The sequence below is a fragment of the Stegodyphus dumicola genome, chromosome 5, assembly GCF_044657685.1.
Source record: "Stegodyphus dumicola isolate Sdum_Otavi_A_Nest chromosome 5, ASM4465768v1".
Lineage (NCBI taxonomy): Eukaryota > Metazoa > Arthropoda > Arachnida > Araneae > Eresidae > Stegodyphus > Stegodyphus dumicola.
The window spans coordinates 144655780-144673882 of NC_140772.1; the positions used below are offsets into that span (position 1 = coordinate 144655780).

Sequence of the window (18103 nt, forward strand, 5' to 3'; positions counted from 1 at the left end):
TTAAGTACCGTAATTTCCGGAAGAAACGCTGCAGCGTTTACGTGTTTAAAACTTAAATTTTCAGCGTGTGCGCCATTTCTACCCATGCGGCGTTTAGGTGTACTAAATATAAAATATTTCCTATGATGGTCATTGTACATAGTTTGGATGGCCTTGTCATTGTGCATAGACTGGTACTGTTCCCACACAAAAGACCACTCAGTTGCTTTTTGCGAACGTTATTTTGTTTACATTCTTTCCCTTGAACGGATCTACATGCCTTATTCACCCTAAATAAGATCTCAGAAAAATAACATTCTTCCCCCTTTCAAATCAACCATCTCATCAGTTTGAATAGTCTCTCTCCTCTGCCATTCGATGAATCTTCCAGTACCCATCCTCTCCCCACCCCTGCCTTTTCTGCAATTTTTTTCAAAGGTGGATACAACTCCACCTGGCCTTGCAATAATGAACTCTGACATATTTCCCCTTCAGCATGAATCAATTTTTCTTGGCATTCTGCCAGATACAGATCCCATCAGTTTGGGTACAAGTACTTGTTGGATAGTTTTTAAGTAAGAAGAGAGTGGAAAATTTTTGAAAATGTCACCTAAACGGCACAGAAGCTATACTGCTGGTTTTAAGCTTAATGTAATTTCACGTGCTGAGCAAATTGGAAATCGAGCAACAGCTCGAGAGTTTGAAGTTGACGAGAGTTGTATTCGACGTTGGAAGACTGAAAAAGAACTTTAAAATATGCCACAACAGAAACGAGCGTAAGAAGTGATACTGTAAGGTGGCCGAATCTAGAGGACGACCTTGAAAACTGGAAAAAGGAGCAACGAGGAAAGGGAATGTAAAAGCTGTAAAAATTCGCTTACAAGCAAAATTTATAGCAAAACGAATGAATATAATGATTTCAAAGGAGGTGTAGCAGATTTATGAAAAGAAAAAATATTTCTGTGCCTACTAGAACAACAGTCGGGCAACAATTACCAATGGACTGGCAGGATAAAAAGGCATCTTTTCTAAAAATATGTGACAGATATTATTGACAAAAAAAAACTTTTTCGGTCACAGATGGATGAAATGCCGTTAGCTTTCGACTCTCCTGAAAACAGAAGTGTTGATGAAACTGGTGCAAAAACTGTATCTGTGCTTACGACGAGGCATGAAATAACGTCATTTACATGTGTGTTAGAATGTGCCACAAACGGTGACAAGCTAAAGCTGATGATCATTTTTAAACGAAAGACTATTCCGAAGAGAGATTTTCCTAATGACGTAATTATTTGTGCAAACGAGAACGGCTGAATGTTCGAAACAATCATGCATGAGCGGCTACAAAAAGTTTGGCAGTGTCGTATGGGATCTTTTTTCCAACCAAAAGGGTTATTGATAATGGATTCCATGGGTGCTCATTTATTTGAGTCAGTGAAAACCAGATGTCAAAAATTGTCTACGACCGAAGCAATAATTCCTGATGGTTTGACATAAATCTTACAACAGTTAGATTTATCAGGTAATAAATCCTTCAAAGCTGAAGTCCGAAAGCGGTGGGAGTGTTGGATGAGTGAAGGATTGCATACGTATACCAAAAGCATTAAAATGTGTAGAGCATCTTATGAAGAAGTTGCAAAGTGGGTAGGAAGTGCGTGGAAATTGGTAAAAACATTGTCAATAATAGCAGGGTTCAAAGAAGCTGATATTATATCCTTAGATAAACAGACTGTAAACCAAGAGGATGAATGTGACGATCTGGAAGACTTCGACTTAGATCAGGATTTACTAAATCCTTTTAATTCAGATAGTGAAGAATAAGATTTTGATGGCTTCATATGGTGTATAGTTTGCTGTAATTCCTTTTGTAAGTAAAATTTAAAATTTCCTTTTTTCATCCAAAGTTAATATTTCGTTGTTGCAATATTTTTTATTGCAACATTTTTCAGACTACAGTCTGAGTATTACAAATATGGACTTCTTTAGTGGGTAAATACAAGTATATATGTGAAGCTAAATATACTTTCCACATTTCTTACCTTTAATTTATTTTTGAGTTACAGTTTCATTTCATGTATTTTTCTTAACTGGTATGTAATATATCAGGTCTTAGGTTGAGATTTTGCATCTATACGGCCCACGACGATGTCATGCGCAATTTAATCTATTGCGGCGTTTCTGTGTATCGAGTGCGCCGTTTACACTGTGCGGCCTTTCTTCCGGAAATTACGGTAACTGAACTTTACCCATGTGAAAAGGCTGCAGTTCACTACTATAGTTTGATAGACTCAAGAAGCCATCTGCAAAACATTGGTACAGCCCATGTGGGTTACAGAACACACTGGCATGGAAATTATGTCTTAGCATTAGAACGCCCTGTTATTTTATACACCATCCAGATGCTCCGTAGTAATGTGCTGGAGCTCCAGCTAGTCAGTCATTATCTGCCAAAAGTTATTGTAAGGTATGGGAATATACAATTGCGTCCCATTCATATAACACCACATTGATGCATCACTTCTTATGTTTTAGAGTGTACAAATGAATTAAAAGCTATAAGTCTGTTTTTAGACATTTTGAGCAGCTATGTGAAGAAAATAAGGAAAAAAAAACGAAAAAAACCTTACAGAAGTATAGAAGACTGAATTTCTCTACTGAAAGCTACAACTAATTCCCTTTATGCTGTTCATACCGTAACCTATACTGTAATCTGAACTCCATCCATAGCTAATGCAAGCGATTTGTTTTGCAATGATGCTCAGATTCCTTTCTTGTACAATCTACTATGCACTTAACCAGAGCAGTTGCTTTATTACTTCTGCATACAATTTTTCCCTATGACAGAATTGGCAAACACTGATCGAAACACAGATCATGTTTAGGACATGAAAATGGAATATTGTGCTCCACCAGAAATGACAAAAAGCACTTAGCTGCATTGTCAGCACATGAAACTGAAATACTGTGCTTCACCAGAAATGAAAACCCTGCATCTGTAACAAAATTGCCATAATTTTTTATAGAAAAATGAGGGCACTGCTTTTGAAGTAGATTTTATTTTTAATGCAGTCTTTTTGTTAAATAGACTCCATATGTCACCTTCAGTCATCACGGCTTGCATAAGTAACTGAAAAGTCAAAATTGCACACAGAAGACAATACACGATTTTCTGAAAATTTTGAAGTGGCCTTTCGCCACTTTATCTGTACTTTGGAAGAACTTTTTTTTTTCTTCTCCCAAAGGGACATAAGTATGCTTACTGCATAGTTTTGAATAAAAATACACAAAAAAACCAAACACATGTGCTCAATGGCTTCAACAGGTACAGTACTAGAGTCCAATAACACTCGCACAGTGCGATGTCAGCATAATGATTTAATTGTGACAAACCAATTCTGTTCTATCAGCACAACTGATGCAGCCAGCAACATATATTAATCATGACATCAACACAATCATACATGTTTATCAATCAGTTTTGCTTACTCATGTAGTCACTTCACTCAAACTTGGAATTTTCTGTAGCAATTTTTGTGACATCTTAAGAAGCATAAAATTAACCTTAGAGCGAAACTCAGTCACATCATCGTAATAGTGGGTCTGAGTTCTGAATTATTCATGGGGAACAGGACAACCATTTAAAACTCAAGATCCCTCAAAAAAGTATTAAAAAGTTCAACTCAAGAATTCATATGCTAAATTAAATACTGTTAAGAAAAACAAGTTCGAAAACATCATTAACCACCATATAGACTGAAAAGAATTATATCAGACTTATTGTGTAAAGATGTGGACGAAAAGATAGTTCTAATTTACGGTTAAGACAATATAAGCATCATCATTAACATACTTAGCACACTCTTAGGATTACTGATCCTGACTCTGCCAGTCACTTATGAAAAATGAAGATACAAATATTTCAAACTAAATGATCCTGCTTAGATTTACAATTACAGAAGTGATCTTAATGGATCCAGCTTGTACAGCCATTATGTCCTACATTATATAAAGTGCAGAACCAAAACATTTTGAAGACTACCCTATCACCTAAAGAGGAATCAAATGTTACGGTTTTAAATGCGATGTGTCTACACAAGCCTGATTTCATCATCTACTGCAATGTTTTGTTATGTTCTGTATGCTAAGCTTGTACTGTGTGCATTAAATGATGCTTAAACAATATATTTTGTACCCTTTAAAACATAAACCAACTGTAGTAACACATTATTAAACAATATGATAAATGTAGGTTAGGTTATTTGAATATGGGAAAGCTACAAGGGCTGTCTGCCTAAGAGGTGGAGGACAATTTGAGACAAGCTGACTTGTATTTATCGGCCTGTCCCCATGGGTTTTGACCCAAACCAGATCAAACTGTCAGTATTCAGTAGCGTGGGCTACTGGTAAGGCAATATAATAAAGAATATGCTAACATTAATCTACTGTGAAAAGAACATACTCATCAGCATCTGTATCCATATCTTTTTTAATGGAAAACTCAGCATTTTTATATTCATATGTCTTCAAACTCATCTTCATCAGACTTCCGTTCACGGAATTCAACATGGACAGGCTCATTTTCATATGCACAAAGAGGTGCAGGCATTGATAAACAAGCTAAAAATAATAAAATTTACAATATCAACAGAAACAGATGCTGTCAAAATATAAAACAGGTTTTAAAATTTTTAAATTAAAAGGCAATAGTGCTCTTTTTCTGGTGAATCATTACATTTAATATTTATTCCCAGTGAGAACAACAAATAAATTAAAAAATAAAGCACAATGAAACAAATTAAAAACATCAAAAATTACAATAAAAAAATTCATATTATATAGTGTCAAACATTTCTCTCTACATACATATAATTCTGAAGTTAAATTTTAAGATTCACTTCATTCAAGTTAAGTATCAACATGGCTTTACCCAAATAGATGTTAATGCTAAAGACAAATCATCAAATACAGTGCAAAGTTCGAGATCCGGACTCGTCTGCAATTCCAGAATTTTAGGTCATCAGTTTACATTTAGTAAGATAACATGTAGAAACTATCAAATTAAAAGTATGAATAGTTGTTTACAAAATAATGATGCATTTATGACTTTAAAAGAATGAAAGTTTACAATAAATAAATAAACTTTGATATTTATTTGTGTAAGATAAAATAACCCACCGAACAAGTATTAATTTAGGATTCAACCCCCACCTCCAAAAAATCAGCGTTACATCTGCAAATTTTCACAGGACTAGTGTCAATGGTTTTACCAAACCGTCGAGAATTTAAAATAATTTACATTTAAAGAAATGTTTACTATATTAAACATTTCTCTGAATGTAAATTATTTAAGTTGCTTCATTACTTTCTCTTTATTTTTAGAGATAGATTTTATTCTTTGTTCAATTATCAGTCCTCCAACTGCCCTGTAGAAAATTCCCACTAAATTGTCAGTTTACATTTTCATAAATCTTTCTACTTTCTTCACTATCAGTAGCGATATTTTCTGAATTTAGAACCATACTAGATTCCACCATCTGTTAGTTAATTAATGATTGGGGTGCTGTAATCACAGATGAATAATATCAATATCCAATATATCAATTCTAATATCAACATAAAAGATTACCATGCTGTTTGGTATTCAGTTACTAGTATTAAAAAAAAAAATTAATGAAATTTAAAAGCCAGGCCAATGATGCATGATCCCATGTGGAGCAGGAATTTTCTGCTGCAGAGACAATAATGGAAATGTCTTATGGCCTTAACTATGGCAAGCAACTCTTTCCTGGTCACACAGTAATTATTCTCCTGTTTAGATAACTACTTGCTCTATTAGGTCCCAAAACGTTTTCGGCTGTTAATTTCTTGGGACAAAACAGTACCGATACTTTCATTGCTTGCATCTGTGTCGCGAATAAATGGTTTGTTGAGCTGAGAATATGTGTTAGGATTGGAACAGATGTTAGAACCTCCTTCAGGTTGTTAAATGTATCCTCACATTTTTTTGCCCCCGGAAACTTTTGCTTGCTGTCTGTCAGCTTGTGAAGCGGTCTTGCGATATACGAATAGTCCTTCACAAATCTCCTATAGTAGATGCAAAGACCGAGGAAACTTCTCAGCTGATGCACATTTTCGGGGTGTCTCTAACCTTCAACTGCTGAAACATTTTCTGGATCCGTACTCACACTTTCGGCAGAGATGACACGTCCAAAGTAAGTCATTTCTAGTTTGAATAATTTGCATTTCCCGGGACTCAACTTTAGACGGGCTTCCTTCACTTTCTGAAATACCTTTCTAAGATTTTCTAAATGTTCTTCAAAACTCTTCCCTACGATGATGATCATCCAGGTATATCAGACAAGCATCACATGAAAGACCTCTCAGCACAGTCTCCACGAGGCATTTGAATGTCGCTAACGCATTACATAATCCAAACGGTGTCCAAGAATATCATCAATTCTAGGAAGAAGGCAGCTGTATTTCTTCGTAACCTCGTTTAACTGGAGATAGTCAACACAAAATCTGGTTGAACCATCTTTCTTTCTGATGAAGACGATGGGAGATGCTCATGGACTTACTGAAGGCTCAATGAATTCGCTTTCTTGCATGTCCTTTAAAAGTGCTCTTACCTCTTCCTATTCAGCAATTGGTAGAAGTCTTGGATGTTGCTTGATTTGTGGATGATCCCTGATATCAATTCTATGCTGTGTCAAATTGGTTCGACCCACATCAGAAGATATCTTGAAATTCTTGAATGACATGGTCGGCAGTACTCCTCTGTTCATCGCTTAATTTTACATTCTACAGTAACTCCAATGTCATGTTCTCTGAAGATGCGGATTCTGGAGAGTTACTGTTCCATTTAACGCTGATCACTGGAGTACATTCTACAACCACTTCATCTTTCCTAACAACTCTTGCCTTATCAGTTACATTGGCAAATCTCACTGGGACAACAGTTCTCGACAGGTTGACGAGTGCTGGGGCTACTAGTACCTATTTCGGGGTGCTACAGTTCTTTTCCACAATGCACAGAATGAGAGACCATAACTTTGTAACTTAGATTTTTCTAGTTATTTTGTTCACATATGATTTGTTTATATAGATACTTATTTATTGCATTGATTAATTAGATTTTCAGAAATACTTTTGGATAATATTGAAAAGGCTAAGGCAAAGCGAATGAAAATAAAGAACCAAGAGCCTTTAAATATAAAAATGAAAAAACAAGATTTCTACAAGGCCTTTCAAGAAATAGAGAAATATGATTGTGCTTGCAAGACACCTCTTTTGGAACTTATAAAAATCTATCCTGAAAAAGTTAAAAGAAGTAGTCCTAACAGTAACAGTCTTCTTCCTACTCAAGTTAGTGTGGAAAGACTCTTCTCAGCTCTCAAGTTTATCAAATCGGATCTAAAAGTCTCATGTCCAGAAATTAATCCATGAACCATTATGCAGTCCAGAAATAATTGTCACTGTTTTTGGAATACAGAGGGAAAATACGCAATAAGTTCTGAATAAGCAACATCATCAGCTTTATGCGAGTCATATGTTATGGACTGATCTATAAATAATGCAGTCCAGAAATAATTATTACTATTTTTGGAATATAGAGACGAAATGCCCAAATTAAAAATGAGGAATTAAGCGGTTACTGATAATTTAAATTATAATTTTGAATTACATACTTTTTTATCTTATCTATATTATTAAAATATGTCTATTTTTGTTTGCTTATAACATTATCTCCTCCAGAATGACAGGGAGTTGAATTTTGTAAAAAGTACTGTTGGATTCCAAAAATTCGTGAGAAGCCATTTTCACCATTCTCATCTTCGTACGACTTTAATAGCCAAGATATTAATTAAAAACTCTGAAAATGCTAATTTTCACTTTCATTTTTCCAAGTGCTAACAATCTCGCATGCTGGAGATGCAAATTTTTTATTAACAAACTCTATGATTTTAATGATTTGAAAGCGAGCAGTGGCCACACTTTTCAAAATAAAGCAGATTTTTAAGTTTTATGCCAAACATTAAACATATTATTATTATATAAGGCATTGAAGAATTAATTCTGACATTGAAGAAAGCAGAATATTGCATGTGACATAACAGCATGTCAAAAATGTTTTGTTAATATCAACATTTAAAATAAATAGCAGCTGCTAAGCAACTTTTTTGTTCTGGGTTAGGATAACTGACATGATTATGTTATTGCCACATTAATTATTTTGATATTGAGAAAAAGTTGTTACATTACATTAAATTTAAATCATGATGTCATACGTATATACTACGTATTAACTTAAAGTGTCAAAAGTTTTTGGCCCCCCAAAAAATATTTACCATTTGGTTGTTGCTTGGAGAGACTGAAATACAGTCAAAAGTCGTTAATCCGGACTCGTCGGGACTTTGGCGATTCCGGATTATCGATTTTTCCGGAATATAGATCATCAGTTTAAATCTGGTAAGATGGCATGCAGAAATTATAAAATTAAAAATATGAAACCGTAATTTATGAAATAAAGAACAATTATGATCTAAAGGGTATCAAAATTTACAAAAAAAAAAAAAAAAGCTTAATATTTATTTGTTTACTTCATTAAACATTTCTTTCAATGTAAGTTGTTTAAGTTGCTTCATTTTTTATGTGAATTCTCTTTAATTCCTTAAACATTCTCTTTAATTCTTTAAACAGACATAATTTCTTGTTCAGTTACAAAGTTCCGCTGTACAAGTCCTATAATTGCTGTGTCGAGAATACCGACAAATTTGTCAATTGAAATTTTTTTGTTTTCAATAACCTCTGTCACTTTCTTCGCTGTCGGAAGCGAATTATAATGACGAGGAATTTGATTTAAATCATATCAAAGATGGAGAACATCGAGATGAAATACTACATTTAATAAGGAATTATAAGCCAAATAAAATAAAAACATCTGCCCTGAAGATAAGGATAGTGCTGACAGATCAACTTCCAATTCATTGCGTGGCGCCGCAGCGTTAAAGATAAACAAAGTTTAGATAAACAAACGTTAAAGTTTAGATAAACAAAGGATATGCCTTTATTCAGTTTTTGTAGCAATTCCACTTTTTGTTTAATGAACTTCGAAACATACTTTCGCTTTGTAGATCATTTACATATTAATAAATATATATCAGAAATTCTATTTGACATAATCGAAAGTTCAAGCTTACTTTTATAAAATTGCTCTAACAGTCTGCAAAAAATAATAAGCCGGATCCAATTCGAAGATTGAGGAACAACGCAATCTGCAACATTAACTGAAATAGATAATTAAATAATTTTAGCTTAGCTTATACCGTCCGTTATACATTAAACGCGCACTCGTAAACGTATTTTGCGCACACGCACAAGCACATTCTCAGCCGTAAAGGCCTTACATCAACCCGACGCATGCGCAGAAAGTTTGAAGCTTTGAGGTCTGGATTATAGATCATTCCGGATTATGGGTGTCCGAATTAACGACTTTTGACTGTAATTTCATTCACATTGAAATGTTTTTATACACTTTTCTTCAGCTGAACATAGAACTTAGAAATTTTGCTTTGGCTGCAGCCTGCTAATACATATATGTATAAGATGTACTAGAAATCTTCCTGGCTCAGCTAAAACATACCTATTTGGAGGAACTTCTTCATCGTTGTTGTCATGAGGATCATCTTCACTTGTCCAATCTACATTAAACTCAATTCCAGGCCAAAAATCCAAAATTTCTGTTAAATCAGCCATTCTATCAAATTAAAAAAAGGATTCCTCAGAGAGAAAAAAAATCAGAGCAACAAAAATCACTGTTTAATGCTGAAAATATACAGAAAGAAAAGTACTTTTTTAAAGAATTAAATGAATTAAAAAGCTAAACAATATCTGGTTTTTCATTTTAATTATAGCAAAGCTAAGTCTACCTGCTAAGGAAGGGATGAGAGAAACTGAATCCTGTCTCATACACTTGATTAGCCTTAATTAATATCTGAAAGCCTCCGGCACTACGGAGGATATTTTTTATTTTCACTTTTGTGAATTTATATGGCGACGGCAATATACAGATTCTTTGGGATGCTTTTAAGGAATTCTATGCGCTACTCATCGAAGACACAGAAATTTCTAAATAAGGAAGTTGATATTTCCTTTTTGTTACTGTACATATTAGACATCATGTATTTCTATTTTCATGTTATTTCCTTGTTTTATTTTGATTTAAAATGCAGTTTATTGAGTTTATAATTTTTTTATGTTTTGGATGCTATTTTACTTGGAAACAGGAACAGTGCCAACAAATCAGCAAATTTTTTTTTTGCCTGAAATAGAAATATATTTTTTAAGCCCTACCTTAGCACATTTTAATATTTAAAAGTGAGTCATCAGCGAGATATGAAACAATGTGTTACTATGTTATTAACGTGTAATACAGACAGAAAAATTAAGACTCCATTAGTCATCGGTGCAAGTAGAAAATCTCGTTGTCCGAAGGGTGCCTATTATAGCAATAAAAATGCTTGGATGACAAGAAGGATTTTTAGACATTTACTTATGAAGTGGGAAAAAGAACTTCAGTAAGAAAAAGTGGTACACTTGTCAGATAACTGCACTGCCCATCCATATGATCTCTCACTGAAGAATATAAAATTAGTTTTCCTTCCTCCTATTACAATTTTCATTCTGATCAGGATGTTATATAAGCATTGAAGACCCATTACAGGAAGGAAGTGGTTTAAAATGTTATTAATGAAATTGGTACTCTTCTGTTATCCAATCCAGATTTATGTATGTATGCACAATATGTGTATACACACATACATATATATACATACATGGGTATGTGTGTATAGACAAATACATACATATATACATACATGAACACATTCATACATACATCTCTCAAGCTGGTCCTGATAACAGAAAAGTACCATGAAATTGATATGGCTGACACAGTTTGTTCTTCTAGAGAAGCTGTTAAGTCGATTTCTCTTTTAGATGTTATGCATGTTATTTTAAATGCATGGGATGAAGTAACTCCCAATTGATTTCAAATTGCTTTAAAAAAGCCAGCTTCCATCCAAAGCAAATTCCTGGAAACTCTCGAGATGTGCCAGAAGACAAGGGTGGCGATGAAGAAATGCATGATGAGACCTGCCAAAAAAATATCAGACTTGCTATGAAAAGAGTGATGCAGAGATCATCCAAGTTATCAGGGAAAACAAAGGAATCAGTGAAAATGAAAGTGAGTTGGAAGATGAAATTCCAGTCCTGTACCAACAGCAGCAGAGTCTCGACAAAGCCATTAACAATTTTTAGAAAAACACTTGAACTTACAAGTGGAGATACAGAAAGTTACTAGGAAAGTCATGTCTTGGGGAACATCCTTGAAATGCTACTAACAAAAAAATATGCAACACGCTCAAATGGCTAAATTTTTAAATGGCTCTGGGTTAAAATTTACTCTACAGTACCCCTTGGCGAATCATTTCTTTTTTGATGCCAAGATCTTCGTCAGGAAGGATCTACACCAACTTCAAGATGGTGCCGATCTTTCCCCCCGCTACACAAAACCAAAACAAGAAGTCAAAGACTTACACAAACTCGGTGTCCATGTACACATCAACCTATTTTAACTTTGAAAAAAAAAAAAATCAGAGAATTGCACAAACCAGGCATTTCACACTGCCTTAACTTTGTCCATGAACACATCGACCTATTTTCACTCAAAGTTAAAACTATCATGTTGACCAGAAAAAATTTGCCGCTGCGTTAACTCACAGAGATTAACAAATAACCGAAAATGCATATTTCCTAACATTAAACAACAAATCTTTTAACAAAAATTAACATACGGAGACGAATAAATAAATGAAACGTCAATTTTTTAACATACCTTTTTATCATGAGCATACTTTCAAGCTTCCCACCACCATCTTATCCATCTTCCATGTAAGCAATTCAATTAAATTTTTGGTTGTTTCGGCTCATCTGCTGTTAATGGTGGATAAATACACATAATAGAACCCAAACCATCAACATTCATCCTCTTACTTACCTCAGACATATTCAAATGATGGTACCCACATCAAAATACAACACTAATGCACGTGCAACTGAACACATCAATTGAAAAGAATGGTAAGTATAAAAAAATCCCGGTCCATACTGAAGTAATACTATTACAAAAAATAGCCAAAATCTCAATTTATCACAACACATTTGGTGATATTCGCAGAAAAACGGCTTCTTAACGATAAAAAAAAAAAAAAAAAAAAATTCTCCAAGGCAAGTTTTGCCAACATTATCAACATTACGGTTACCAACATTGGGGTTTTTAGATTTCACGAACAACCAATACTACTTTCTGATTTTTCCAGAAACCAAGGGATACCGTACGGTAAAGATCAGCTTGATGTCTGATTATACTTACATAATGTATTGATCAGTGTAATGTTGAAATTTACAGTTTTTCTGAGTTGAAATATTTTTTTGTCATCTACAGAAAAATAATGAAGATTTTATAAAAAAGTGTTCAACTGTAGCTCACACATTAAACAGCAAATCAAAATAGAGTACGAACTGATGGCAAAAATAAAATCGAAATAGAGTATGAATTGAGAAATTTTCAAGTAGTGAATGAAAGCTTTTACTGATCAAAGTACTTTAAATCCGGATAAACTTGGTAATGTACTGTAGATTGAAATAAAATTAAATTAGACGTAAATATTAATTGATTAAACAGAGCTTGAACCCTGATGTAAACATCTACAAATATCTCCACTAGATTAAGATAATTCAGATCAGATGATGTTTAATAAAATTAATAAAAAATACAATTCAAGTATAATAAAATTTAATAAGAAAAATTATTCTGAAAATCACTAAAGGTGAAAAGATCGAATTAGCACAATTTAAGTTTAATTCATTCAATGAAATTTATTCATTTCTGGGAAAAATGTTCCTTAATAAAGGCTAAAAACTGAAAACTGGGAGATTTGGTAATATACCAGGAGACCAGAAGAAAAACCACAGTTGGCAGCTGTGGTTTATGAATATAAAAAACTATTTTTATTCAAATCCTGGTTGTACATCAACATTTTCTGTACTTTTTGTTGTTTAATTTATAAAGCAAGTTAAGAAATCTAAATAAATATACATATGCATTTTTCAAGTACTGAAAAGGAAGCGCATGATGAGAATGATCTTCTAGCAATGGCGAAAGAGGTGGAATAGGGCAAAATACGTTGAGAACCACAATGTTAGATCTTTTATGTACTAGTAAAAAAAAAAAGGCTAATCTTTGAAATATGGTAACAGGTAGTTTGGCGACATTTTGGTAAGGCGATTGTTGTACCTCTCACATACAGCGAGGATAAGTCTGGCAACAGCTGCAGGAAGAAAAACTTGGCAGTGCTGGAATGGCAACAGCGGATGATATTCTATAGATTTTAATATTTTGATTTTGAGTCGATGTTTTTTGCATCTTTTGCGATACTATTACGTTATAACATTTGAGTTTTGGGTGAATGAAATGGAATCTGCTGTCCCGTTGCGGATATTAGTAAAATATATTTAGAAAATTAGCTGCGTTGGAAAGGATGAAACCTTGTGTTTGAATTAGCGGTATTTTTCCTGCTAAAGTTACGTCGAGTTCAGAATATTATGCCAGGCTTATTCACGCTGGCGCAGATAAGTTCAAATTTTGTTTATTGTATTTATAGTGTATAACTTGCAAATATATGAATAGAATTCTATTAAATAAACATTTAAAATTCTGGAATGATGTTTCAAATTTTAGATGGAGAGTATTCAAATTGCTATGTCGGAGCCAGTGGCAGTCAGGTGCAAAATAAAATTGTTTTTGCTCCACGACATAACAGCGATAAAAGTTACTAGCTAGGACTTTAGTAGTGTACATTAGCAGTGTTTAGTAGTAACTAGTCAAGAGTGTGCGCAATGCCATTTTTGTGCAATTCTGGGATGCGTTTTTAAGTGAAAGTTGGTTGACGCGTACATGGATGATACCGTGTATGTGCAATTCTTAAAATCGCGGCAAGCAGTTTGCGATTCTGCACTTTCTCCCAATTTCGCACCTAATCTTCGTCATGATTAAGCATTTGGTACAACTCTAATATACGCCCTAATTTCACCAAATGTTGCGATATGTGTTCTGCGCTGGTTTTTGGCACGATTTCGTGTTCTATGGCAACCCTGTTGATGTTGAAAAATCTTTCGCTGGAGCTCGTTGATTCGCCTCTGTGTCTGAGAAGATGGGAGGGAAAGATAAAAGGGTAGTTGTTGAATTGAAAGTTCGGCAAAAGGAAATATGATTGTAGCTATCCTTTTGAGGGGTAGTGGGTATTTCGAAGTGTGGAAAGTGGGTCTGGGAGATTATTTTTAATGGCAGTGCATGATAGAAATAGGGATTTGTGATTTTATTTATTTGTGAACCATAGTATAAGTTTTCTGGATAGTGTGTCTGGCTGTCATGTAAATACGATAGTGATTACGTGGCGGCATGTTAAAGGCGGTATGAAATTTATATTTCTGCTATTCGAAAATACATTAATTCATGGTAAGTACATTTTATTTTATCCTTGTTCTTATTTTGTAGAATGTTATGTTCATTGGTTTCTTTAGTATGAATTTCTGTCGTTATTGTTGTTTTTTTTTTAAATTGTTTGAAATTTATTTTAGTTTATTTTGTTGTTTAGTGTCTAGACTGTACAATTCGTAGATGTTTTTTAAAGTTGAAACAGAACGCTGTGTACATGGTATTATTTGAAATTTATTGTTGTTACGTTATTTTATTAAAGTGAGGAGTGCGTAAATCGTAGATTCCTTCCTTGCCTAAATTGTGCAATTCATAGAATTTTTTTTAAGTTTAAACAGGATGCTGTGTACATGGTATTCTTTGAAATTTATTGTTGTTATGTTAATTTATTAAAGCGAGGTGTGCATAGTTTGTAGATTCGTTCGTTGCCTACATTGTGCAATTCGTAGATGTTTTTTTAAGTTAAAACATGTCGTTGTGTACGTGGATTCTTGTCAAATATTTTTGGTTAGAAACTTTACGTTTTTGCTATCTAAATTTTTTGTTTTTGTTTCAGATTTTTAGCTAAATTGTGTGTTCAAAACGTAGTTTTTGCATGTGCAAAAACCGTGTTTTTGGAGACATTTTAGGCTAAAAGTTCAAAATGTAGACAAAAAATTTAGATAGTAATATGACAGCGTGAAGGGCGAGAAATTTGGCGACTTGAGGGCGCATATCAGAGTAGTTCCAAGCATTTTTGTTCCATAAAAGTTCTAGTATAAGCGTAATTCGGCTAGCAGATTGTTGGAAAAAATGTTGAGTAAAAAAAGAAAAAAAAATGCCTTTACTTCGGTGTTGCTGTAGCAGGGTTGGTTGCCAAATTTTTGCCAAAAAATTGCCAAGTTGCCATAATCCAAAGATTAATTTAAAAATAAATAAATAAATAAAAAAGAAGTTTGAAGCTTTCTGGGGCATTCAATTATTATTAAATGAAATTTGCTTACATCTAATTAGAATTTCGAAACACTTCTGCAAAGAACCAAGCAAATCGGCAACTTTGGCGATAATAGTTCAAACCTGGTAATCCGGCGGATTCAACCTATTCGCTTGTACGAAGGTTGCAGCCATTCCTCTAACGTTCATTTTGTTGAATTATCACCCTCGTTGTTCGCATTTGCCGATTTAAATTATTCTTCACTTATTTATAATTATTTTTTCGTATTTTCACGTTATTTTTTATGAACTTTTCACAAATAGATGGAAATACTTTCATATAATTAAGGAAGTTTTCGGTGACAGATGCTAGTTTGTAGAAGAAAATATGGCGGGAAGGGGGTTAATGATAATTGGTAACACGGCTGTTAACGTAGCATTAAGCACGTAGAATCATGAGCTTTCCAACCAATAAAATATTTTGACTTTATAGGCCGCCAAAATATGCATTTAAAATAATTAATTAATGCTTTTATCATTGGTTATGCTCATCTAAAATAACGAGAAAAACAGTATTTATGTCCTAAAACTTTAACCAGATAATATATTGTTAAAGCTTTTCCAACAATAACATTTGAGAAGATTTCAGGTGTGACACACAATTAGATGATTAAATTGAAATAAAAAGTATTACTGATTCTCTAAAATGACAGAATAGTTTTATGGATCCCCAAAGTCATCAAAATTAGCAAACCACTACTTGTGTAATGAATCCAAGTGCAAATGACTCTTCAAAAGTAATAAAATGTACAATTTTCTAGTTTTATTAACAATGCTACTGAATAGAATTTCAATACTCCTGAAGATTATTGGTACTGTCAAATATACTATGAAAGACAGGCAGTTGTTTCAACATAAAATGCTTTAAATTGTTTTGCAAGTAAGGAACTACTCTGATATGCGCCCTCAAGTTGCCAAATTTCTCGCCAAATATTTTTGGCGAGAAACTTCACGCTGCTATATTACTATCTAAATTTTTTGTCTACATTTTGAACTTTTAGCCTAAAATGTCTCCAAAAACGCGGTTTTCGCACATGCAAAAACTACGTTTTGAACACACAATTTAGCTAAAAATCTGAAACAAAAACAAAAAATTTAGATAGCAAAAACGGAAAGTTTCTAACCAAAAATATTTGACAAGAATCCATGTACACAACGACATGTTTTAACTTAAAAAAACATCTACGAATTGCACAATGTAGGCAACGAACGAATCTACAAACTACGCAGACCTCGCTTTAATAAATTAACATAACAACAATAAATTTCAAAGAATACCACGTACACAGCATCCTGTTTAAACTTAAAAAAAATTCTATGAATTGCACAATTTAGGCAAGGAAGGAATCTACGATCTACGCACTCCTCACTTAAATAAAATAACGTAACAACAATAAATTTCAAATAATACCATGTACACAGCGTTCTGTTTCAACTTTAAAAAACATCTACGAATTGCACAGTCTAGACACTAAACAATAAAATAAACTAAAATAAATTTCAAACAATTTAAAAAAACAACAATAACGACAGAAATTCATACTAAAGAACCAATGAACATAACATTCTACAAAATAGGAACAAGGATAAAATAAAATGCACTTACCATGAATTAATGCGTTTTCAAATAGCAGAAATATAAATTTCATACCGCCTTTAACATGCCGCCACGTAATCACTATCGTATTTACATGACAGCCAGACACACTATCCAGAAAATTTATACTATGGTTCACAAATAAATAAAATTACAAATCCCTACTTCTATCATGCACTGCCATTAAAAATAACCTCCCAGACACTCTTTCCACACTTCGAAATACCCACTACCCCTCAACAGGATAGCCTCAATGATATTTCCTTTTGCCGAACTTCCAATTCAACAACTACCATTTTATGTTTCCCTCCCATCTTCTCAGACACAGAGGCGAATCAACGAGCTCCAGCGAAAGATTTTTCAACGTCAACAGGGTTGCCATAGGACACGCAATCGTGCCAAAAACCAGCGTAGAACACATATCGCCACATTTGGTGAAATTAGGGCATATATTAGAGTTATACCGCTAGTAAATTTTAAAAAAATAATACTGAAAAACTGTTTATGTAAAATGGATGTATTAAAAGTCATGCATTCAGTAATTTATTACAGGCACATAGCTCTTATTCAACTAACATTGTCACTGAATGATTGTTTGGAATCCATATTTCTTGTTGCCTGAAACCTACTTCACCTATTTTAGAATAATGTAAATATGCAGTTGTGGCCACTCCTGATTGATTATATATGTCTATTGTATTTATACCTATTACTATACTAATTATCAGATACAATTTTGAGAATATCAACAAGCAAAACACTTAAAAAAAAAAAAAAAAGACACTTGTAGTAGAAATATTAGTATTCTGTATGAATTATGGAAAGTACATGTAATGAATAATACCGTGACCAAACACTTAAAAAAAAAAGAATAGATTTAGAAAAGAATAGTATTTCCTACCTTGATACTTGAGAAAGCAATCCTGCCACACAACACACAGTTAACTTTTTATTACATGATATTACATATTACATATTTAGTCTTACGAGTAATTCAG

General features: G+C 33.4%; 2 protein-coding genes across 7 annotated transcripts in view; one reads left to right on the forward strand and one right to left on the reverse strand.

The window, feature by feature from the left end:
• LOC146997260 (inositol polyphosphate-5-phosphatase A-like) overlaps positions 1-18103 on the reverse strand; it is a 202156-nt gene that overhangs the window by 182259 nt on the left and 1794 nt on the right. For 5 of the 6 annotated variants that reach the window (XM_085816255.1, XM_085816253.1, XM_085816254.1 and 2 more), the window contains exon 2: positions 9623-9736. In XM_085816255.1, coding sequence (XP_085672381.1) covers positions 9623-9735 — 113 coding nt within the window. In that variant the 5' untranslated portion in view covers position 9736. Of the gene's footprint in view, positions 1-4438; positions 4597-9622; positions 9743-18103 lie in introns of those variants that run through there. The other variant, XM_085816256.1, reaches the window with a different exon arrangement.
• The window catches only part of LOC146997262 (uncharacterized), a 135423-nt gene that overhangs the window by 10262 nt on the left and 107058 nt on the right, over positions 1-18103 (forward strand). The gene's annotated exons all lie outside the window — the stretch shown is intronic.